This window comes from Lissotriton helveticus, chromosome 6, assembly GCF_964261635.1.
Source record: "Lissotriton helveticus chromosome 6, aLisHel1.1, whole genome shotgun sequence".
Classification (NCBI taxonomy): Eukaryota; Metazoa; Chordata; class Amphibia; order Caudata; family Salamandridae; genus Lissotriton; species Lissotriton helveticus.
This window is the reverse complement of record NC_136067.1, coordinates 1785873840-1785899502: the sequence shown is the minus strand read 5'-3', so window position 1 is coordinate 1785899502 and position 25663 is coordinate 1785873840. Positions and strand designations below refer to the sequence as shown.

Genomic DNA, 25663 nt, shown 5'->3' with positions numbered 1-25663 from the left:
AATTCCAAGTTTATCTCTCGAAGATCAGCGGTATATGCAAAGACCTTTTTCTAAAGCAGACGGCTTCCCTTCAGAATTCTTTAAAGTTTTTTTTAGTTCCTTCAGTGATTTATTTTTGTTATTATTGAACTCAATGCTGGAAGGAGGGCAAGTCCCGGAATCCTTCCATGAAGGTACAGTTATTAGTTTCTTGAAAAAAGGGAAAGAATCCAAAGATCCGAACTCTTACAGGCCAATTACTTTATTAAACTCAGATTATAAAATAACTACTAAGCTGCTCTCACTCTGTCTTAATAATTATACGGCGGATTTGATCCATCCCGATCAAAACGGTTTTATAACAGGCAGACAATTATTTACTAATACACACTTTTTAGTTGAGGCATTAGATTACTTTGAAGCACTTGGGATACAGGCCTTGGTTTTACTTTTAGATTCAGAGAAAGCTTTTGATTTGGTGGTATGGGACACCCTTTTCCTTATTCTATCTAAGTTTGCCATTTCTCAACGCATCATCAATCTGATAAAGAATTTGTACGTGGGCGCTAGCGCAAATATAATTATTAATAAATCATTAGCAGGCTCAATCGCAGTACAACGCGGCACCAGGCAAGGCTGCCCTTTATCACCCATTCTTTTTGCTTTTTTTATCGAACCGTTAACTATTGCTATCAGGAATTGTTTTCAGATCACATCACCAGTTACCTCCATGGCCAAAAGCAAACTCTATGCAGATGATATTATGTTACTTATTAAACCTGATTTGGAATCACAGACATATATTTTTCAAATTTTTGAAGAGTTTGAATCCCTGGGAGGTTATCGAATTAACAAAAAAAGACTGAAATTTTGGTCTGTGGGGGTGCAGACCCAGTTTTACACAAAGATTTACAAGGTTGTATTAACTCAAAACCGAAAAGATATTTGGGGATTCTGTACTCTTCCAATATTCTGGATTTATATACACTCAATTTCGTTCCGTTAATAAAAAAGTTCAATCAACGTTTGCTCGTTGGGACCCCCTGCCTTTAACTATTCTTGGCCGTATCAATTTAATCAAAATGTCAATACTTCCTCTTTTAAATTTTTTATTCGCATCAATTCCAGTCTATTAGCCTGGTACTTTTTTTTCAAAAATAGAATCTATGTTTTCCAAATTTATCTGGGCAAAAAAAACACCCAGATTAGACATACGGACTTTAACTGCAGAAACTGAATATGGCGGTCCTTCCCTACCAAATTTGAAAGATTATTACTATGCTTATTTTGCGCAGTACTTAGAGAGATTTAAAAATATAAATGCAGCAACTTTTTTTTATACATTTTTTCTTTGATTTGAGATGTTTAGAAATTCAAATTCCATCCCCTTTGTCTGTGCCGAAATCACCCAAATTTGTGCGGTATAAGACCCTAAACTGGTTTTTTAAACGACGTGATGCGATGCTCAAGAGATATTCACTTCCTCCCTTTCATTTATTAACTCCTTTAATTGGCGTGTTTTCTTTTTTTAAGGATTAAAATCGATCCCATTGTTATAGAAAATTGGGGCCGGGTAGGATTTAAAACATTAGCTGATTTTTTGGTCAGCGGGACTTGGCTCACTGTCAACGAGATGTCAGGCCGAATTTTTGGCAATTTTTTGCTAATTGGTTCCTATATCAATCTAATTTATCCTATGTCGGTGCAATTAGATCCCGGCACCATTTCTAATTATACTTCTACTCTTGTATTAGATCTTTTTGTTAATAACTCGGAGAAGAAACCTGGAGCATGGAAACAGTGTCTGATACAAAGTCGGGAGGTAGAGCTGACTTCTAAAGCTATCCGTAAATGGTACACTCAGGAAAATTTAATATTGTCATCGGAAATATGGAAAACTGTTAATCAGTTTAATTTCTGTGTATTGCGTGGTGCCAATTGGCGTCGGATGCTGTATTTTAGCAAATGGCTATCATATCGTACACCAGTAATAATTGTTAAAATGTATAACAATGCGTCTGCTATTTGTTTTAGACATTGTAAATGCGAGCAAGCTAATTGGTCACATATTATGGCGTTTTGTCCTAAAATTAAGCATTTTTGGGAAGAAATCATTGTTTTTTTAAAAACGTATTGTATGTTATCAGTTCCATGCAATGCAACAATGTTATTGTTCGGATATGATCCTGAATGTACATTTTCAAGCTACTTGGCAAAATTGATTTACATTATAATGGCCGTTGCTAGATCTTTATTACTGCAGAACTGGCTTTCAACACATGTCCCGACGTTGCAGGAATGGCAGGAAAAAATTAAAAGGGTTAGGAAAAACGAACTGTTATACGCTCAAAGAGTTGGGTGTATTAGAAAATTCGATCAAATTTGGGGGTGTTATTTTGAGTAAATTGTTTTGATATTGAGCTAAATTGAAAATGAATGTAATTATACTTTGTTGCGATATTTTTACTTTATGATTTGTGCTGCATAAATCTGAATACAACTTCAATAAAAAAAATTTTTTTTTTTAAAAGTGAGGTGAGCTGAAATAGATGTCCAAACCAATTCGTTGAAGGAGCCTTCGTCTCCTACAGGTGTGCCTTAGGAAGCAGTGCGGGGGACTCCTGCACTCCCCTTACTCTTGAGTTGAAATTTGAGCCCCTACCGGCCGGGAGGGACTCTTTCCCTGGCACCTAAAGACACGATTATCATCGTATTGACACTGACCTATTTGAAACGTTTAACTAGGAGTGCCGCCATCCCAATATAACTTGTTGATTTGTAGGTTACAGTGAACCATACAGAACGTTCTATAAAAGTGGGAAAGGGCACCCTTGGGAACCTTTACCTCATTGGTTAGGATGTGGCCAGAGGTTTCCTCCTCCCCACCCACAGGCTGTCACTGGGCATAAAAGTTGCACCCTTTGTACCCTCTTCAGAACACCTCAGGACTTGTGAAAGAAAGATGAACGACTGCACCTGCAGTTGAACCTATGGAGAGAGATCTCAAGGGCTGGAACTTCTCCCCTCAGGACAGAGGAGAGGACTCCGAGGGCTAGCTGACTAGGCTCTTGATAAGCTCAAAGAGCACAAAAGCTGCAGGAAGCCCAAATCTCTGCTGAGCTCAGCAGACCAGTTCTAACTGGATTTACCTTGGACCCTGCTGGTAGCTTCTGGAAGATTAAGTCCTAACCTCCCAGGTGGTGCCCAAAAGGTCTTGGACCCTAATCTGGTGCTAGCTCATAATGTACTCTTCTCCTTTCAAAATTGCAAGGTTTGACACTAAGAAACATTTTCTGAACTTTTCTCCAAATGAACCAGAGGCTACCACTGGACCGCCATTGAGCCGCAGCTGCTGTCATTAAACTGCCGGTCGGATCTAACTTGCTGGTTTTCCCCACTGATAGGCTCACGACTTCCTGAAAAGTGTCTGAGTCCGAAAGAAGAGGACTCCACCGAAACCTATGATGAGCAGTACCCTGCCCTGGCTGACGCCTCCCTGGGCCTGAATCTAGGATTTTGCCCACTAGGAGTTTTTCCGCCGCCGACGTTGAGAGCCTCGAACTTTCTGCCTGAGCTGAGTCTCCTACTGAGGAGCCACGCTTGAGCTGGCCACCGTCAACGAGCCCTTCTTCGGATTAAGGCATTATAACTTGACGAGGACCCATATCCCTTAGAACTAATATTCAGTGTTCTCATAATTATGATAAGTTTCTATGATAAGGCTTCATTGCAAATAAAGCAAGTGATTAGATTTTACTTTCTGCCTTTGTGTATGTTTAAAGTTGCAATCAACTGATGATAGTGAGATATAAATGAATAGAACAAGATTTCCATAGCAGCTAAGATATTTTGTTAATAGCTATGCAACTGGAAACTATGTCCAAATTGTAACTATTTCTAGAAGTCTGACTGGGCCATCTTTTATATAATAAGGAACAAATCTTTATCCAAGCTTACTGAACCTTACTTCCCAAAAACTGCAGAGAGTCATTGGTCAATTATGGTAAACCATAATATTTCTTAAAATCATTTAAGAAGCACTGGGCAGATTATAGGCCTTCTGTAGCTGTTTTGGTCCATTTTCAAGTATATACCCCTAAAAATATTCAGAGATTTAATCTGTTCAAGGGAACAAATGTATGAGGTATAAAAAAAGTTTTTTAAGGATGGCAGGCCATAAACCATGTGTCATTTGTCTCAATTTATGTACAAAATGGGAGTCCTCCTGGATTGACGTTTAAGTAGTAAAATGATTGACTAAGAACTAGATGTCAAGTTACTTAGGGCCAGATGTAGGAAGCTTAATTCCGGTCGGTAACGGTCGTAATTACCGAAATTCGGCTGTTACCGACCGGAATTAGGCTTTTCATATGTTGGGGCCTAAATTAAGGATTCGGTAATTTACCGAATCGGTAATTTAAGGAATCGGTAAATTACCGAATTCTTAAATACCGATTCGGTAAATTATGTATGTAGGGAGCACTCAAATGAGTGATTTTCCCATTTTAGGATTTGTTATTTACCACCAACTACAAGTTGGTGGTAAATTTCGAAAACCCTAAAAAATGCAAACTTATGCAAATAATAACAGTGCCATGCGGCAGACATACATGCACGTAGGGCATGTATGTGTGCCACATGTGCACCCATACACAATTCAGGGGTGCAACAGGGTGTCAAAGTGACACCCTACCACCCTTCAATGTTTCCCCCCTTTTGGGTAATTCCCATTCATTCCTATGGGCCTTAAGGCCATAGGAATGAATGGGGAATACCGAATCGGTAAATACCGATTCGGTATGTACTGAATTTGACAGATTTGGTAAAATTTACCGATTGGATACCAACATAGAATTTACCGATTCTAAAATACTGAATCGGTATAATTCTGTATTTTAGAATCGGTAAATGCTGATTATCCTCATCTGGCCTTTAGTGATTGAGAATATATCAAGATCTAAAGTTAATTGTGGTAAGGAATTCATGAAAAAATATCGAATAGTGCTTAAGAATTCAATCTGCTATTTTACATGACGCACTTACCAAAGTTCCTGATACGCAGTTTTAAGCTAATGCATTTCATTTCATAAAGCTTTATTCGGAACAATAAAATACATGTCCATAAAAGCACATACAGTTATGAAAACAAACATTTCATTAAAAAAGAAAAACAAAGAAAAACACATATATACATGATACTATAATTATCCAGTGCGGAGTGGAATAAATAAATTAAAATTCATTAATAAAACACATACTTTTCCTAACACCAATTGCCTTGAGTAGGAAAGTGGCCGTAAAAAAGCAAATGTCCGGGTGATGCATATTAAAAAGCAATTTCATAGATTGTATAATTGTTCTTACTCCAAATCTTTTTAGGATGGCCTTTAAATAGAATTTCCGCAATTCACTATACAAATGGCATGAAAAAAGAAAGTGCGTAGTGCTCTGTTCTGACTTGTTATCACAGGCACAGGGTCCCAAAGGACGTAATTTTATATTTGGACATGCAACCAGATGATGTACAATTCCCATCCTCATTCTAGTAAGTACATACTGATGTGAAGCTCTGGTCACCTGTGTCAAATAAGGATGGAATCCAATAAACTCATTCAAGCCATTGTACAACTTACAGGTAGAGAGATTAGATTCTTCCAGAACACGCCTCTCTGTACAGAAATTCAAAAACATGATTTTCATATTTGATTTGGAATTATCAGATGCACAATGCCGATCATTGATCACATTGTATCCAAAAACCTTTTGAAAATTGTCAATAATATATTTAATCCAGGGGATCTTCTGGTGCTGGTCCAAAGTGAGACAATCCTCAATGATAGCTCTGTTCAGAGAGGTGCCTTCATTCAACCAAACAGATCGCCACAGTAATAAGGGTCTTAGCATGTTTAAATCGTTCAGAAAGTGGGACCCCGTTTCTTTATGAACCAGGATATTGGAAGTAGATTTGGGTAGACACAGGAGCCTTTTTAAAAAATTGTTCTCCTCTACCTGTAGGCACCCGGCAGAAGTCACCCCCCAAATTCCCGCCCCGTAAAGGGCCGCAGATAGACATTTTGATTGGTAAATTTTTAGCATGTCAACTATGCCTCTATTTCCCAGTTTCTTAGCGAATACAAAAACCCCATTTGCACTTCTAATCATCTTTGTTTTAACCACTTTGTGTTCAGTATTCCAGGTACCATTTTTTGCAAAATTAATCCCCAAATAGCAGAAATTGTCTACTTTTGAAACCTGTTCACCCTCAATAAAATAACGAGAGTTAACCTTCGTTTTTATCTTAGCTTGGCCTGAACATTCCATCACATAGGTTTTTGACCTATTTATCACCAGTTTTCTGTTATTGATGAACTGAACAAACTTGTCCATCAACCGTTGGAGACCCAGGGGAGTCCTGGACGGTAGCACAGCGTCGTCCGCATAGAGTAACACAGGGATGTTGAGGTTGTTAACTCTAGGGGCGTCTGCCGTAACTGTTTGCAGGGCCGAGTCCACTTCATTAATGAAGAGGGTAAAAAGTAGGGATGCTAAAACACACCCCTGCCTGATTCCCCTCCCGATCCTAAACTTGCTTGTGCATTCCCCATTCGCCCCATACCGGACACTAGTACTGAGTTTTTCATACAGGCGAGCTAAAAAATAAACTATACAGCCCGGGGCACCCATATCGAGCAATTTAGCCCACAGTAAGGTGTGATCTACCATATCGAAAGCACTGCTTAAGTCGGCAAAGCATAAATACAATGACCCTTTTTTTGCCTGTGTGTATTTCCCGACCAAAAGTTCCAAATTTAAGCACTGCTCAATAGTACCACGTCCTTTTCTGAACCCAAACTGACTATTGGTTAAAATCTCATTCGTCTCTGCCCATTCCTCTAATCTGACTAATAGAACACGACTCATAACTTTTACTGATGAGTCCAGTAGGGATATTGGTCGGTAGTTTTTTGCTTCACTCCGATCTCCCTTCTTATGGGGATTATAATTGATTCTGCCCAAGTAGATGGTATTTTTGAGCAGACAGCTGCATTAAAGATCTTAGCTAGTAGGGGGCCCCAGATCTCCGGGGCGGTCTTATAAACATCTATAGGTACCCCATCGGGTCCTTGGGCCTTCCCTCCCTTACTAGCTCTTATGCTGACCATAACTTCCTCTACTGTAATATTTAGCGCAACTATAGGCCATCCTTTACTTTGTGAGGCTAAACTGTTGTCAGAATCAAATATAGTTGAAAAATGTACGATCCATGACTCCATGCTCACATTAGAGGTGAGCACTGGGGCCACCTCGTCCATGAGGAATGGACTATTTACCGTAGACCAGAACAGGTTACAGTACCTCTGTTCTGCTGCTTGGCTTAAATTGTCCCAAGCTTCCTGCTGTAGCTCAACCTTTCTGCGCTTAAGGACCAACTTAAAATCCTGCCTTAATTGGATCACTAAATCCTTATCTCTAGGTTTGGCTGCTAACGCTATTTTAAGATCTCTCCGGGCATTGGAACATGCGTGGTCAAACCAGCCCCTATTTTGTCTATCCGAGTGCCCAACACCTTTAGTAAACTTCTTGCTAATAATTAGATTAATTCTATCAAAATGGTCAATACTGGCAGCAACTGTCTCCCCCTGTTCGAGAATAGCCGAAATTTCCATCAAACAACTAGAGATGATAGAATTAGATATTTCGTTCGCTTTTTCTCCCTTCCACCTCAACCTTACTCCATTAGTTCTATGTGGTTCAATATTTACAATTGAACCCACGTTAGGAGTGGTGGTAGGTTTCCAAATTTTAACTTCAGTGGTTAGACAGTTATGATCGCTCAACATTATATCAACCACCTTGACCTCGGAGCACATGGGAATTAGGTTGGTCGACATGCATATAAAATCGATTACCGTATTGGCCCCCCTCCCTTTGAAAGTTGGGATACTTTCTTCCTGGTCATTCTTTTTATTTTCCATGATTTCCATGTCATAATCAATCAAAAAGTTATTCAGGGTTTCCCCATACAAATGATGAGGAAAATGAACTTCTTCATCCCCTGAATGATTATAGACACCACATAGATTCTGGGATGATAGGGGGCAAGTTGAAACATTAAAATCCCCCACAAAAATACATTCAAAAACACCATTAAAATTTTCAACCAGATTACATACTGCTTTGTGTAATTCATTTATAACTGTGTGCCTGGTAGCATCGAATATATTATTATAAAAATTAATCAACAAAATATTTCTACCTGCGTCTTGTGCGAGGATTTGAGAATAGGCCCCCACTTTTACGTACTTTTTTACTACTACAGGTAACTTCACTGAAATCAAAACTAGCAGACCTCCTCTAGATCTGCCATGAGGTGAGGCCAATGCGGGAAGCTCATAGGAAACAAAGCCATCACTCCCCTTATATTCTCTACACCATGTTTCCTGTAAACAAATAATATCAAATAAACCAATAAAATCTTTCCAACCCAACACTTCTTCTTTAGCCATCAAACCTGCAATGTTCCAGCTAGCAATATAAAATGTTGCCTTGGCCCTTTCTTGGCTAACATTAGACATTTCATCGAAAATTACGGACACGTTATCATTTACATTAAAAGGCTCTATGATAAACTCTAAATGCTCCTCTACACCCCCTTTAGACAAACAATTCATATTCACAGTGTTGATCATATCGATTACGGACAATTTAGACTCTCCAGTATCATCCATCTCTGGAACTAAGTTACTCTTAAGTCAATCATTTTGATCCAGGAAACTCAGTGACTGAAACCTATTCTGTGTTGGGACTTGGTAAAACATCCCATTAACTGGTGACATGACACTATTGCATGTTGATGGGGAATTAGACGCATATGTTATAAATCTATTTCCACCATAAACAGGGTTCGGCATATGCATATGCATGGGCATAACAGATGGGCCATCCTGGGAACTAAAACAAAAAGTATTTGGCCCTGATCTATTTGCAATAGAGTTAGAATTAATGTTATTCGGGGGCCCCTCCCAACTATTTGCTGAGTGCAACCTATTTAAATGGTTGTAGAAAAATCCCAATGGCCTTGCAACGACATCTGTCTCTGACTGCGTGATTGAGGCCGCTCTAAGTAGAACCGTCGCAACGTGTTGCGGATGTTTAAAGTTAATAATCACGCAGTCACCCCCACAGGTTTTTCTGGTGTTCCCTATCCAGTTGACTCTTCTGATAGAGATAATCTGATCAGAGTATCCGACTGGATAACCACAGTGTCGACTTAACCAAGAGACAGCTTTGTTTTTTAATGAATCCGCTGACTCCTGTGTATAAGGGGCCTGTTTGATAGGTGGGACATTAGTTAGAACTACAACAAATGGTACGCATTCAGGTGGAAGGTCTACTGGGCGTTTGTTTGTTCTTACTGAACCCCTATTTGTTCCCCCTGTAACAACTGCAGGGATTGTCACAGCTGGTGCTAAACCATTCTTCTCCCCTTTTGAAGTTGAAGTTGATCTTACAACTTGGTTCGAATTAACCTGTCCATCACTAGATGTTCCTGCTTTCTGCTGCTGCTGAGATGGACTACCCTTATCCTGATTGACAGTGGGTGTCGCTACAGGTCGTTCTTTGGGGAGTTGCTTCCCAGTGGTAACATTAGCAGGGGGACTATTTATGTTTTGTGGTAAGGCCCTTTCCTGTGGTGATACTAAGATTGGAGGTGTTATCTCTTTAATCGTTGACACGGTTTTATCCATGGTGACAGAGTGCTGGTCAACCGCGTCCCTTAATCTTAGAACTTCACCACACAAACCCTCAATTTTTACAAGCAATGGCTCAATTATCCTTTTAAATTTGTTATCAATAGTGTCTATCAACAGATCTAATTGATCTGGGTCCATCCAGACACAGCTTTCTTTGATTAGTGTCCCTATTTCCTCTGTATTATCCTTGTGAGTTAAGTCCTTTTTGTGTTTTCTGCCAGAGTGATGGTTTCCCCTTTTGGGAGCCGTTTTCCTACAGGCTCTCATTAATCTTGTGGCCCTCAATGGTTGTTGAGGGGTACCCTCACAAGTGTCACCCAGATCATCTTCCACAGTAGTTGCATTGGTGGCTGCCTCAATAGGGTCTACTATATTATCCACCTCAATCACTGTAATGTTATCACTGGGTATACTGGTATCCACATTGTTAAGATCCAGTGGTGCGACCAATGGGGAGTCTTGCAAAGTACTTTTCCCTAAGGATTTCCTCCTGTCCGTATTGATTCTGTTAACTACCTTCAACAGATAGTTGTCAGGTAGAGTGGATTGAATGGACATGTTGGGTGGTGACTCAGGAGACAGTCAATGATGAATAAGTAAAATGAAATGAAAATAAAATCGCTCTATACCACTTGGATGTACTCACAAGTAGAAATAAGGGGGGTGGCCCGTCCCGTCCCTGGTCGTCCCCGGACGGCCACAGACGGCCCGCCCTCTGCCCGGGCTCAGCCCGGCGACGCCCGCGCGCGTCCCGCGATGCGGAGGGAGTGTCCAGTTTAAGTAGCGCCTCCGGGCGCGCAGCGGCAGGAAGTGGCCGGAAGTGGTCGCACTGCCCTCTGGGAGCTGTAGTCTCCAGCCGCCACCAGCCGCGAGGAGTGGAAACGCGGCAGCGGCGAGACCTACAGCGTCAGGGCCCCAGGAGCAGGAAGGCGTCCGGCAGGTAAGCTCCCCGCAGCGATGTGGCTTAGATTCCCCCGCTCCACCGAGGGAGCGTCCAGTTTAAGTAGCGCCTCCGGGCGCGCAGCGGCAGGAAGTGGCCGGAAGTGGTCGCACTGCCCTCTGGGAGCTGTAGTCTCCAGCCGCCACCAGCCGCAAGGAGTGGAAACGCGGCAGCGGCGAGACCTACAGCGTCAGGGCCCCAGGAGCAGGAAGGCGTCCGGCAGGTAAGCTCCCCGCAGCGATGTGGCTTAGATTCCCCCGCTCCACCGAGGGAGCGTCCAGTTTAATTAGCGACTCCGGGCGCGCAGCGGCAGGAAGTGGCCGGAAGTGGTCGCACTGCCCTCTGGGAGCTGTAGTCTCCAGCCGCCACCAGCCGCGAGGAGTGGAAACGCGGCAGCGGCGAGACCTACAGCGTCAGGGCCCCAGGAGCAGGAAGGCGTCCGGCAGGTAAGCTCCCCGCAGCGATGTGGCTTAGATTCCCCCGCTCCACCGAGGGAGCGTCCAGTTTAAGTAGCGCCTCCGGGCGCGCAGCGGCAGGAAGTGGCCGGAAGTGGTCGCACTGCCCTCTGGGAGCTGTAGTCTCCAGCCGCCACCAGCCGCGAGGAGTGGAAACGCGGCAGCGGCGAGACCTACAGCGTCAGGGCCCCAGGAGCAGGAAGGCGTCCGGCAGGTAAGCTCCCCGCAGCGATGTGGCTTAGATTCCCCCGCTCCACCGAGGGAGCGTCCAGTTTGAGTAGCGCCTCCGGGCGCGCAGCGGCCGGAATTGGCCGGAAGTGGTCGCACTGCCCTCTGGGAGCTGTAGTCTCCAGCCGCCACCAGCCGCGAGGAGTGGAAACGCGGCAGCGGCGAGACCTACAGCGTCAGGGCCCCAGGAACAGGAAGGCGTCCGGCAGGTAAGCTCCCCGCAGCGATGTGGCTTAGATTCCCCCTCTCCACCGAGGGAGCGTCCAGTTTAAGTAGCGCCTCCGGGCGCGCAGCGGCAGGAAGTGGCCGGAAGTGGTCGCACTGCCCTCTGGGAGCTGTAGTCTCCAGCCGCCACCAGCCGCGAGGAGTGGATACGCGGCAGCGGCGAGACCTACAGCGTCAGGGCCCCAGGAGCAGGAAGGCGTCCGGCAGGTAAGCTCCCCGCAGCGATGTGGCTTAGATTCCCCCGCTCCACCGAGGGAGCGTCCAGTTTAAGTAGCGCCTCCGGGCGCGCAGCGGCAGGAAGTGGCCGGAAGTGGTCGCACTGCCCTCTGAGAGCTGTAGTCTCCAGCCGCCACCAGCCGCGAGGAGTGGAAACGCGGCAGCGGCGAGACCTACAGCGTCAGGGCCCCAGGAGCAGGAAGGCGTCCGGCAGGTAAGCTCCCCGCAGCGATGTGGCTTAGATTCCCCCGCTCCACCGAGGGAGCGTCCAGTTTAAGTAGCGCCTCCGGGCGCGCAGCGGCAGGAAGTGGCCGGAAGTGGTCGCACTGCCCTCTGGGAGCTGTAGTCTCCAGCCGCCACCAGCCGCGAGGAGTGGAAACGCGGCAGCGGCGAGACCTACAGTGTCAGGGCCCCAGGAGCAGGAAGGCGTCCGGCAGGTAAGCTCCCCGCAGCGATGTGGCTTAGATTCCCCCGCTCCACCGAGGGAGCGTCCAGTTTAAGTAGCGCCTCCGGGCGCGCAGCGGCAGGAAGTGGCCGGAAGTGGTCGCACTGCCCTCTGGGAGCTGTAGTCTCCAGCCGCCACCAGCCGCGAGGAGTGGAAACGCGGCAGCGGCGAGACCTACAGTGTCAGGGCCCCAGGAGCAGGAAGGCGTCCGGCAGGTAAGCTCCCCGCAGCGATGTGGCTTAGATTCCCTAGCTAATGCTTTTTTATCTTAAAGCTAATGTCAATCAGACCCTTTTTTGGCTTTAATCTAAGCATCTCACAGAGATAACAGTTTTCTGCCAATCGTCCACAATGATGATCATTAGCTCGGTTCCTCAGGATGCTCTCTGGATTCTGGTTCATTATCCTTAAAGGAGAACCAAACATGGCCCTCGAGTGAATACCAAATTTTGATTGAATGTGGTACCAATAGTAGGGGTCAGCAAAGTCACTGCTCTTATCCTGTAAACTTATAGGATAAATGTTTGATGAATCTGAATGATTTTTGTGATCTCGATCGCTAGATCATTAGATTACAGCTGTTTGAGACAAGCACTTGTAGATGTCAGATAAGTAACCCAATGATGGAGTGAGGTGGCTTGTCAGCCAAATCAGAGTACAGGCAGGACATTCAGGATCTGTAGCAAACATCATATTTTGGAGTGTGTAGGTTAAGGCACACGTTGGGAATGAATATAGTGGGCAGCATGTGAAGATGAGGATGTAGTGGTAGGGAATCAGTGCAAAGGTCAAATGGAAGGGAAATATTAGGATAGGGAGAATTTGTTATCATGTAGTTAATTCACTTGCTCAAACATGCATTAATTTGTATGTAGGTTATTAAAGTTGAAAAATTGGATTTAGTTGGTGCAAAGATCAAAATGACAGAAGCCGTTTAGGTTTCTGTCATGTGTCGTTTTAAAAAGGCCCTGTGTTTATGTTGCCATTAACTGCACTTTCAAGATATCATCCTTGAGAAAAAGGGGCCTTTTTCAGATGTAAATGTTAGGCTTATGCTCCATTGTTTTCTCGTTCAATAGGTCATATTTTCTACAATGTCTAAACATTACAGGGTTAATAAAATGTATCCCATGCTATAGTTCAAGACATTTCCTAACCCCCTTGGCGGCCCCTGACGTACTATGTCAGCCTAGGATAATTTTGTGTACATTTTGAAGATACATTGAATGCCTAAAAAAAAAAAGAATCTTGCAATAATAACTTCTAAATAAATAACTATTCTATTCTTGTGTATTGCAGGTATTTGGCCTTCCGAAGAGGTGCTGGCGTACTACTGCCTCAAGCACAATCAGATGTTCAGGTACAGAACTGCACATAAAAGATCCTTACCAGTCCATCAGTTGCATTGTTTCTGCATGGTAACGATTGCTGTGATTAAAGCCCCCCAGATTAAATAACAAATAGTTCAAGGTGAAAACATATTGCTCTCAACAAAGAGTGTTGAATTGCCTGTGGGTACTAATATTGCACAGCAAGCTCTTCTGCTATACGTCAAAGACTTTTGATTTCCACTCGAAGCGTTTTATTTCTCTTTGATTTTTCTTGAGGGGGAGACAAAAGTGAAGCTTGAATTGATCACTGCTTATTGTGAAGGTCAAGGAAAATTAAGGCATTCTGTGTGCAGGCTCAATTCTGCCTACTGCACCGCAAGGCACTGCCTGACAAACAGCGCCATGTCATGTAATCCTGTTATACTTTGCTCGCCTGTTTATCTAAAATGTTTTGTGGGTCATCTGTGAAGAGTGCTGATTGAGGTCTCTAATCCTTCATTATTTTTATGATTCTCTGAAATGTTTGTTTCTTTAGTATGGAATAGTTTTATATATATATATATATATATATATATATATATATATATATATATATATATATATATATATATATATATATATATACACACATGTAGAGAGAAATATATATATATATATAGAGAGAGAAATATATATATATGTATATATGTATGTATATATATATATGAAAATAATTTATTTGTGAAATAATGAATATGGGATTATCAGCGTTACTGGTTCCTAACAATTACCTTGCGTTACTGTAGCTAGTTTTGCTCTAAAAGACAGCACCATTGACAAGGAGGGCGGGGGGAGGCGGAACCTTCTCGGATTTTTCAGCTCAGTGGTGGTAATGTTGCAGCGAACACTAATGAGCGAACCCCTGCTGCTTCGCCTGCTTTGTGACTTTTCTTTTTTTTAATAATTATTTTCAAAACGCAAAACGCCATGAGGTAGCCTGGTAGCGTCTGCGCGACTTCCTGATAGCGGGTCCTTCCTGCAGATGTCAATTTGTTCCTGTAACATATATGTCTCTGTGCACATTTTCTTCTGATTTGTGTGGGTTCTACCGTTTTTCTTTCTCTTTTACAGGGGCCTTGCTGTGTGTGAGCTAGGGGGTGGCATGACATGCTTGGCTGGCCTCATGGTAGGTCTTTTTCTTAATTTCCATCCCCATTCAGAAGGCCGAACAAAAGGAAAAAAAACCTCCACTGCCTCCAACTGCTGGGTCAGAGAACCGCCAAGCGCATCAGCCGCGGTCAAGCCGCGGAGTCTTGCGGGCCCTTCTGGGTAGACTCGCCTTCGGATCATATTGATTTTTTTTTAAGGTTGCCTCAATGAGCAGAAACATTTTCCTCAGCCTAGTCAATATCTCTTGTTGTGACATCCCAGGCCACAGTACACTGTCTTTCATCGCCATAAGCCTAGGCATTTTTTTTTGCTTCAGATTATCTCTCCATTTGCAAAGATACAGGAGTAGCCGGGAGAATCACAGTTGGGGCGCCATGATATAGCTGCTAATGTTTTGCCTGCATTATTACACCAACAAACATGATCCTGAGCTCTCCGTAATTAGATTCTTTTGAATTAAATTGGCCATTCAGGAGCGCCGCTCCCCATTCTCCCGGTTCTGAGTCATGTATTCAGGAGATATTATGTGGCAGCACAGTGCATTAGACAAGTTTTTATGCCTCCACAAATAAAAGCATATTGTTGCCTTGATTGGCATTTGACAAACCTGTCGCTCTGGCACAATGTGCCGAGGTTACAGCCCAATGTGCGGCGCATGTCAAAGCTCACAAAAAAATTACCCTCACAAAGCCATCTGCCTGCAATGCAAAGTTATATGAAGGGCATCAGGCAGTGAGACAGAAGCAAGCTGAAAGGCAGAGTGACAGCCTCGTATGATGGCTCTGCTAGATAAACAGAGGCCCGCAAATGAAAGCCTCTCAGAATACCATCATCCGCTGTCACAATGCAATTACTGAACAGAATGATAGCAAGATAGAGGCTCCCTCAAATGGAATGATAAAAGTATTGACTGATTTGATTGAATGATTAAAATAATGCAGACATAAAATGAAAAAAGATTGAAGATTGTTACAGAGAAATAGGTGAGGAGGCATGATACTGAAGGCTTGTCACTCCCGTCTTCACTTCCACACAGACAAGCATATTTGCTCATTGTTTGCTGTGCTCTTTTTTTTCAGGTTGCTATTTCTGCAGACGTCAAAGAAGTTCTGTTAACTGATGGCAATGAAAAGGCCATCAAAAGTATCCTTATTCTAATAGCGAACCAGCTTGTTGTGCTCGCTTTTTTCTATTTCGATTGTGAAGCGATGAGTTTTGGCAGGAAAAAAAAAGGAGCGTGGGGTATGAAGATCGGAGTAAGGCAGGGAGTATAGCCAGAAGTACCTGACCACTTGCAGGAGGTAAGTGCAGGTAGGTAGTAGAAACTGCAGGCCCTAAGGCAAATAATTGCTTTGTGGTAAACAGTGATTAGAGATTCCATGTTATACTTTATCCTGTAGCTGATTTAACCTTGTTCCTTTCCTCATAAAATATGATTTTTCAATCCCAGCAGTGTCACGTAATATGGCATAGTTTGCCAATATCCTAATTTTTGACTTGCAAATAGTTTATTTCTTATAGGATTACGAAGAATATTTTAAATATTATTATTGTCATTATGCTTTTCTTTCAAAAAAAATTGATCACTTTAGGCAAGTAAAAGGAAAGGGTATTGTAGCATTCTATTATGTATAATGCATAATGAAAACAACTATGCTTTAGACATAATTTGCAGGCTGATGAAGTGTCAACGTGTGTATATTGAAATTGAGAAACTGCTAAATATATGTTTGCTTATTTCTGCATTAATGTTTGCATGAACTTTTTCCAAGGCGACATTTATACATATCATATTTAAACTGATCGTAATATGGCCTGATTTAAGTAGTTGGCTGCTCAGTTATATTAATTAAATGTAATTCAGGATGATGCGGAACTGTTTAATAAGAGACAGTGTGCTTTAAAATAAAGTTTGTTGGTATTAGGAAGGTGCAAATACCCGTGTCAATGAACCTGCAAATTAATGCTAACTATGGCACAATCCATACAATAAATCACAACATTAAATGGAAATATGATTTTATTTAGGAGTACTGCTCTTTAGCGACTTCTTGCTGACTGGTCAGTAAGATGGGTGCTCCTGTTTAGAGATTACACCCACAACATTTTGAAAAATAATTTTAGAAGGTTAGTTATAGTTTGATTAAACGAGTAAATGGTGGATGGTAGAACCACGCGAGGCAGCTCAAACGTGTGCAGGCACTACAGCCATTGAAGAGTCAGGCAGTATAATCAGGGAAGTGGTGGGCATGTTGAAGGCAGGCATACTTTGAGATCATGTAACATAACCCTTTCATGAGTTAAACATGCAAGTTAGAGGACCAATGCAACACATTTAGTGAAGTAGGTATATGTGGATAATAATTGGTTTAGTCCATCTAGTACACTCAGTGAAAGTCCCTCAAGAAGGAAATCGATACAAATAAAAGATGTTTTTGTTGCCAGGTGTTAAATACTTAAAAAGATGACTCTGAACCCGATAACTGAAACTGAAAGGGAGTTCTACCCCAAGGAGACCACAGGCAGGTCTTCTAGTGGAGAATGGTGCAGGTGCAAAAATTGAATATCTACTACCACTGTAAAGGGACAGTGTCATTCAAGTGTAAGCCTGTGCATTGTTCTGAAGCCAACTAATAAAGTGAAATATTTCCAGTTTGGGCACCATTAGGATCATTCTATATGTTAGTGCAGTTCCAGTTATCCCCAGCTCCCCAGCTGTGCCAGGATCACTGTTGGATGGAGACATAGAGAACTAAACCACCCTAGCCATGCCAGGAGACTCCAATGTCCACTAATCAAGGTGACATTTAAGTAATGTAAAGAGTCCCTGACGTGGGTCTTGACCTTGCCAGTAGCAAAAATGCTGAAAGCGCTTTCGGGTTCGTAAGCCAAAGCCAAAAAGTAGTTTGAGAGATCTGAAACAGAATACAAATCTAATGATAAGGCATCAGAAGATGTCATGAGGAGTACATCAGAAAGAGAGTTGTGGGTTAAGGCTCTGGAACACCATGCATGATTGATGGATGACGGGGATAGTTTAGGGATCAAGAAAATAATTTGTGGAGAGGTCACCTGCTTATAGGAAACTCATTTGGTTTTAAATGGGATGCAGATCTAGGCCCCCTTCTTATGTATTCAGACATATCCTTTGGATTCAACATATTAGATTAAATTGGTGAGAGGAAGGTGAAAAAAGTCAGACATACTTCTACTCTGTTGGGCAATCAGTTATGGTATGTCATAAACTGGTATACATGTAAACTGCATTATCACAAGATCAAATTCTGCTTGAGGCTGCTCAAATACCCTCATTGCTCATTATATGACACATAGTTGAAATAACTATGAAATCCAATTTTCTGAAACCACCATGCTGGATCAACTCCGGTAATCTCTCCTACCCTAATTTGGATGAGCTAATACTTTTATCTGATGGATAACTTAAAGGGGACCCCCCAGATCTATGGAATTTTTCTTATATAAGTGGGATGTAACACATTTGACATCCCGCCTCTTTCATAACACAGCTTCCAATGTCTCCTAGTATATGACAAATGTGCCTCTGCAACACGTGACTTTTGAGTGCTTCCATTTCACCACCAGAATCTTTTTTGATTCAATTCTAAATTATGCTTGTGAAAGTCCAATTGGTCGCACACTGCTTGTCCTATCAGCGTGTTGCCCCAAAGCATTGTGGTCCATGAAGTAAGCATCAGCAGGTGCGCCTCTGCCAGGGTCTTGAGCAAAAAATAACTGTCACGTTGGCCATCCCTGGACACGTGTTTCAAGGTTGTTACCTCTCGTCAGCAGGGAATAGGCATATATGTAGGGGTGCTGCGTAGGCTGCCAAAAAATATCCTCAGGTCTGGTACCACTCGTGGCATGCAGGTGCGTAACCCGGGCTCGTCAGCCCCACCAGCTCGAGGGAGCTTGAATACAAAAGAAAGTCCAATTGGTCGCACACTGCTTGTCCTATCAGCGTGTTGCCCCAAAGCATTGTGGTCCATGAAGTAAGCATCAGCGGGTGCGCCTCTGCCAGGGTCTTGAGCAAAAAATAACGGTCGCGTTGGCCATCCCTGGACACGTGTTTCGAGGTTGTTACCTCTCGTCAGCAGGGAATAGGCATATATGTAGAGGTGCTGCGTAGGCTGCCAAAAAATATCCTCAGGTCTGGTACCACTCGTGGCACCCAGGTGCGTAACCCGGGCTCGTCAGCCCCACCAGCTCGAAGGAGCTTGAATACAAAAGAAAGTCCAATTGGTCGCACACTGCTTGTCCTATCAGCGTGTTTCCCCAAAGCATTGTGGTCCATGAAGTAAGCATCAGCGGGTGCGCCTCTGACAGGGTCTTGAGCAAAAAATACCTGTCGCTTTGGCCATCCCTGGACACGTGTTTCGAGGTTGTTACCTCTCGTCAGCAGGGAATAGGCATATATGTAGGGGTGCTGCGTAGGCTGCCAAAAAATATCCTCAGGTCTGGTACCACTCGTGGCACGCAGGTGCGTAACCCAGGCTCGTCAGCCCCACCAGCTCGAGGGAGCTTGAATACAAAAGAAAGTCCAATTGGTCGCACACTGCTTGTCCTATCAGCGTGTTGCCCCAAAGCATTGTGGTCCATGAAGTAAGCATCAGCGGGTGCGCCTCTGCCAGGGTCTTGAGCAAAAAATAACTGTCCCGTTGGCCATCCCTGGACACGTGTTTCGAGGTTGTTACCTCTCGTCAGCAGGGAATAGGCATATATGTAGGGGTGCTGCATAGGCTGCCAAAAAATATCCTCAGGTCTGGTACCACTTGTGGCACGCAGGTGCGTAACCCGGGCTCGTCAGCCCCACCAGCTCAAGGGAGCTTGAATACAAAAGAAAGTCCAATTGGTCGCACACTGCTTGTCCTATCAGCGTGTTGCCCCAAAGCATTGTGGTCCATGAAGTAAGTATCAGCGGGTGCGCCTCTGCCAGGGTCTTGAGCAAAAAATAACTGTCGCGTTGGCCATCCCTGGACACGTGTTTCGAGGTTGTTACCTCTCGTCAGCAGGGAATAGGCATATATGTAGGGGTGCTGCGTAGGCTGCCAAAAAATATCCTCAGGCCTGGTACCACTCGTGGCACGCAGGTGCGTAACCCGGGCTCGTCAGCCCCACCAGCTCGAGGGAGTTTGAATACAAAAGAAAGTCCAATTGGTCGCACACTGCTTGTCCTAGCAGCGTGTTGCCCCAAAGCATTGTGGTCCATGAAGTAAGCATCAGCGGGTGCGCCTTTGCCAGGGTCTTGAGCAAAAAATAACTGTCGCGTTGGCCATCCCTGGACACGTGTTTCGAGGTTGTTACCTCTCGTCAGCAGGGAATAGGCATATATGTAGGGGTGCTGCGTAGGCTGCCAAAAAATATCCTCAGGTCTGGTACCACTCGTGGCACGCAGGTGCGTAACCCGGGCTCGTCAGCCCCACCAGCTCGAGGGAGCTTGAATACAAAAGAAAGTCCAATTGGTCGCACACTGCTTGTCCTATCAGCGTGTTGCCCCAAAGCATTGTGGTCCATGAAGTAAGCATCAGCGGGTGCGCCTCTGACAGGGTCTTGAGCAAAAAATACCTGTCGCTTTGGCCATCTCTGGACACGTGTTTCGAGGTTGTTACCTGTCGTCAGCAGGGAATAGGCATATATGTAGGGGTGCTGCGTAGGCTGCCAAAAAATATCCTCAAGTCTGGTACCACTCGTGGCACGCAGGTGCGTAACCCGGGCTCGTCAGCCCCACCAGCTCGAGGGAGCTTGAATACAAAAGAAAGTCCAATTGTCGCACACTGCTTGTCCTATCAGCGTGTTGCCCCAAAGCATTGTGTTCCATGAAGTAAGCATCAGCGGGTGCTCCTCTGCCAGGGTCTTGAGCAAAAAATAACTGTCGCGTTGGCCATCCCTGGACACGTGTTTCGAGGTTGCTTGAATACCAAAGCATCGGGGCAACACGCTGATAGGACAAGCAGTATGCGACCAATTTGACTTTCTTTTGTATTCAAGCTCCCTTGAGCTGGTGGGGCTGACGAGCCCGGGTTACGCATCTGCGTGCCACGAGTGGTACCGGACCTGAGGATATTTTTTGGCAGCCTACGCAGCACCCCTACTTAGATGCCTATTCCCTGCTGACGAGAGGTAACAACCTCGAAACACGTGTCCAGAGATGGCCAAAGCGACAGGTATTTTTTGCTCAAGACCCTGTCAGAGGCGCACCCGCTGATGCTTACTTCATGGACCACAATGCTTTGGGGCAACACGCTGATAGGACAAGCAGTGTGCGACCAATTGGACTTTCTTTTGTATTCAAGCTCCCTCGAGCTGGTGGGGCTGACGAGCCCGGGTTACGCACCTGCGTGCCACGAGTGGTACCAGACCTGAGGATATTTTTTGGCAGCCTACGCAGCACCCCTACATATATGCCTATTCCCTGCTGACGAGAGGTAACAACCTCGAAACACGTGTCCAGGGATGGCCAACGCGACAGTTATTTTTTGCTCAAGACCCTGGCAAAGGCGCACCCGCTGATGCTTACTCCATGGACCACAATGCCTTGGGGCAACACGCTGATAGGACAAGCAGTGTGCGACCAATTGGACTTTCTAAATTTTGCTTGTGTTAAGTATATGCATGGTCAGCCCCTTTTTCATTTGGTAAGTGCAGGAAATCCATCTGCCAGGTAGGCTTGGAGCCACACGAATGCATCAGGCAGGGTGCCCTCTACATTTCAGCCGATAGAGATTCAAAAAATCTCCCCTGAATTTCCTGCAAGGTCAAATGACACACCTGGACATGGCAATTAGGCCTGTGCCTCGGCTTTTCTTTGACCTTGTCTTTACTGGGTTTATCTTAACCAGGCCCCTTCCCTGAACTGGCGCTAATGGCCTGAGGGAGTCCGTGAGACAGTGGCTTAGCCAGAGGCCACCCGCCTCACATGTGGTGAGGTGCTTTGGACTGTGCTTCAACTTTGCATTGTCCAGGCTCAACCACTTACGCCTGGATTATTTGCACTGGTTGAGAATACTGACTGCAGTTCGTATACCAAGTGTTAGGAGATCCATCTGGGGGGTGAGGAGGGTAGCATAATAATTGATCTAGATTGCACTTTGCTGCTAACAAAGCGATGGGGTTAACTTCATGGCACATTACCCCGAGTATGTTCACTCAGTTAATTATTTCGGGCAACAGATGCTTCTTGTTGCGAAGTTATGGGTGTAGGGAGTTGTTGGGGTTGAATTATGTTATTTGGTTTATTTTGCACAGTCTATATTTGTAACACTACCTAGAGTGAAAGACACTGCATGACATAGGACCTGAGAGCATAAAATACTAGAATTTTAATGGTTTCAACTATAAACTCAAGATGGGGTGGTCCTTCAATGTCTAAGGAACATCAGATGCCCTCCTAGTACCAGAGACATTAATGAGGTCCATCACGAGCCCATAGGCCGATGGATAGAGGTAACTGGGCAACTGGAAGGGCGAGTTTGGAATGTAGTCAGTGTGTATGTACTACCAGCCTTTATTAGGTAACCTCAGCAGGTCCTATATGTTCTTCTGCTGAAGCTCCACTTGGGAAAACATTAGTGGGGGGTCATTTTAATGCTGTAACCAACCCTGCGTTAGACGGCATGGGTTCTCCCATGCAACTGAGGGCTAAAACTCACTCTAAATCGGCTGAGTCGATGGAGCTCACTGATGTATGGAGGATACATAATCCAGGCATGCTGGAGTTTGCATATTACTCATATGCCCATAATACACAATCTTGGATCACTTCTTCATTTTTTCAGCAGACCTCCGTGGGATTGGTGATGCCCGTACATTGCCCAGATGTTTATCAGACCTCACTCCACAAGAGGTGGCTCTAATCAAGGATAAAAAGGATGCAGATTTTGTCGGCTACCTGAAGGAAGAAATAAAGATGTATTTTAAATTTACAAGGCATCAGTCTTTTCTAAGGTAGTGCTTTGGGAAGCACTCAAAGCAATGATACAGGGAGGATAATGTCCTACACGGGCAAACTTAAAAAGAGTAGGGGCAGGGAGGTTAATGAGCTGGAGCGACAGAGCATTGATTTGGATTTGAAAATTACTCATGACAAGCGAAAGACTTATGGATAAATTATTAGATTCCGCTAGGGCAGCCTGGATGGCTTCACAGCACAAAATATAGAAGACAGTAGATAAAGTCGTAAAATGTATTTACTGGTTGGTATACAGGAAGATGGAGCCTTGGCTTGTCTCGCAAATCAAATACCCTCTGCTTGGGCTGATTACTCATTCCCAGAGTATCACTAAAGTATTTACCAACTATTATACCTTTGCCAGGACTACACACCTTGCCTGGGTCATACGCCGACACCCTGGTCCACCACGGGGTTTCCAGATTGATGTGGAGTGTGCCGGCACCTCTGACCTTCATTCCTGGCAGCTGGGAGATGCAGGGGGCGGAGCCGCTGGTTAGTGCTCTAGCTCTCCCCGCGCCATATAGCTCACCTGCCTTTCCTTTCGTGCTGTAATCGTGCACAGCTGGTGGCAGAACGCTGCTTTGTTTGATGTGAATACCTGACCGGAGACCTGCTCTGCTTGATTACTAAGCAGACAGCATTACCTTTCTTGACGCACTGTGAGCATAATTTGCGCGCTTGCACTAGCATTTATGATGCCAATCTTTTAACTATTTTTTATCGCTTTTTAATTCAGTCCTCTCCACCTTTATTGTGTTCCTACCTTTGCCAGCACTACACACCTTGCCTGGGTCAAACGCCGACATCCCGGTCCACCACGGGATTTCTCGATTGATGTGGAGGGTGCCGGCGCCTCTGACCTTCATTCCTGGCAGCTGGGAGGTGCTGGGGGCGGAGCCGCTGGTTAGCGCTCTAGCTCTCCTCGCGCCATATAGCTCACATGCCTTTCCTCACGCGTAGCGGACGTGCGCAGCGGGCGCGCCGCTGGCGCGCCAAAGGGAAGCCCGTATGCGCCCATCCGCGACCGACCAGGGCAAGGGGCAAGTAATTATGCCAATTTCACTTCTGATTCGGCAATTGAACTAACACATCTCCACGACAATTGGCCTATTAGTTCCTGCAGCCAAGCCCATTTGCACTCTATAGGGATTTTTTACCCCAGGACCGCTTTCCCTGAGCTCTTAATCCTACCATCTGTTAAGAGCTCTTTTCTCAGCTCTGCTGTTCCACCCGGTCCTACCCCCCCTGCTCCCGGACAAAATAAAGAGCACCCTGGTAGTTAGCTACTTAAATACCCGCTCACTGGTAAAACACCAACTTGAAATATTCCAGCTACTTGACTCAGACAAACCTGACATACTTCTTGTTACGGAAACATGGCTCACTACAGAATCAGTAACAGATATTCTCACAGCAGTACCCTCAGGCTACTACATTCTCTAAGCCAACAGGCCCTCGGGGAAGCCCGGAGGCGGGGTTGCCGCCATAATTCATCATCAACTTAAATTAACGGCCTTCAATATTACTAGCATACCTGCAGTTGACAGCCTCATTTTAAAATTTGAATCCCCCAGTCCCTGTTATCTGCACCCTTTTATACCGACTCCCCACTACATGCCCTGTTTTCCTCTTTTGTTTGGTGAAATGTTGTCCCAATTAATCATTAACAATGCCAAAATCATGATTATTGGTGACTTTAACTATTGGCCTACGGATACAAAGGAGAGCACCAGCTCCTCTGAATTCACAGACCTTCTATCTGGTATGAACTGCATTCAGCATATACAGACCGCCACCCACATTAAGGGACATGTCCTAGACCAAGTTTGGACCATCAACTTGGAAATAACCCTACCACAAATCTCTCCATGCCCCTGGTCAGACCACCATATTATTACATTGTCACTGGTCTGCGTCCCTCACACAAAATTGTCCCTCACAGAGAACCATATAGCAAGGAACTGGAGCCGGGCCTATATCATCGAGTTCTGTACCTTACTTAATGCTTCATCTCCCATTGAACAGGACTCCTTAATAACCAGGCTTCCAGCATTAAGCGCTGGCTTGAATCAGCTAGCAATATTGTTGCACCTTTTAGGAGAACCAAGCTTAAGCGTCCCTATGATGCCCAGCGCTGGTTCTCCGACGAGCTAAAAAAAAAGAAACTAATACTCAGGCAAGCTGAGCATAGATGGAGACGAGACTATGCCCCAGGAAAGTCTCTTATATCACTTTGTTAAAAGACTATAAGAAATCTATCCTTCAGGCTAAAACTACGCACTTTTCCCTGAAAATCACCAATTCTGCTACTAAGACCAAAGACATATTTTCCATAGTTGAGGAGCTTTCACAACCGGATAGAGTAACAGCTAAACCGGTCCCCTCTAAAACATTATGTGACTCCCTTAACCTATAATTTACGGAGAAGATCGCTACAATTAAAATCAGCATTCCTTCTCCCACTCCCTCAACAACCCCCTTTACTACCATTAAAAACTACCAGGTGGTGGATCAAATACCCCCGATATCTAGGGACGAGTTTCTCGCTCTATTGAAAAAAGTTGGATCAGGCTCTCCTACTGATTGTTGCCCGTCTCACATTTTACAAGAAGTTTTCACCACCTGCCCTGTCACCCCGATTGTGCTCCTTAACAACTCCCTCAGACTAGGCTCCGTCCCCGACACATTCAAGATAGCCGAAGTCATTCCCATCCTGAAAAAACCCAATGCTGACCCCTCTCTGATGAGCAATTTTCGCCCCATCTCGCTGCTCCCTTACGTCAGTAAGATTCTTGAAGCTCATGTCACCAACTTTCTCAGTTCTCTTCTTGAACACTCACTGTTCCTTGACTCCCAACAAGCAGGATTCAGACCTGCACATTCTAACGAGTTAGTCATTCTCTCAGTCATGGATAAACTGAGGTGGGGGGCTGACCATAACATCAGTCAGGCCATAGTGCTCCTTGATTTG

At 44.5% G+C, this 25663-nt stretch overlaps 1 protein-coding gene across 1 annotated transcript in view; it reads left to right on the top strand.

Annotated features, from left to right (window-relative positions):
* The window catches only part of CAMKMT (calmodulin-lysine N-methyltransferase), a 1527883-nt gene that overhangs the window by 1169005 nt on the left and 333215 nt on the right, over positions 1 to 25663 (top strand). The window contains exons 4-6 of the mRNA XM_078649679.1: positions 13543 to 13603; positions 14685 to 14739; positions 15803 to 15866. Coding sequence (XP_078505805.1) covers positions 13543 to 13603; positions 14685 to 14739; positions 15803 to 15866 — 180 coding nt within the window. The remainder of the gene's footprint in view (positions 1 to 13542; positions 13604 to 14684; positions 14740 to 15802; positions 15867 to 25663) is intronic.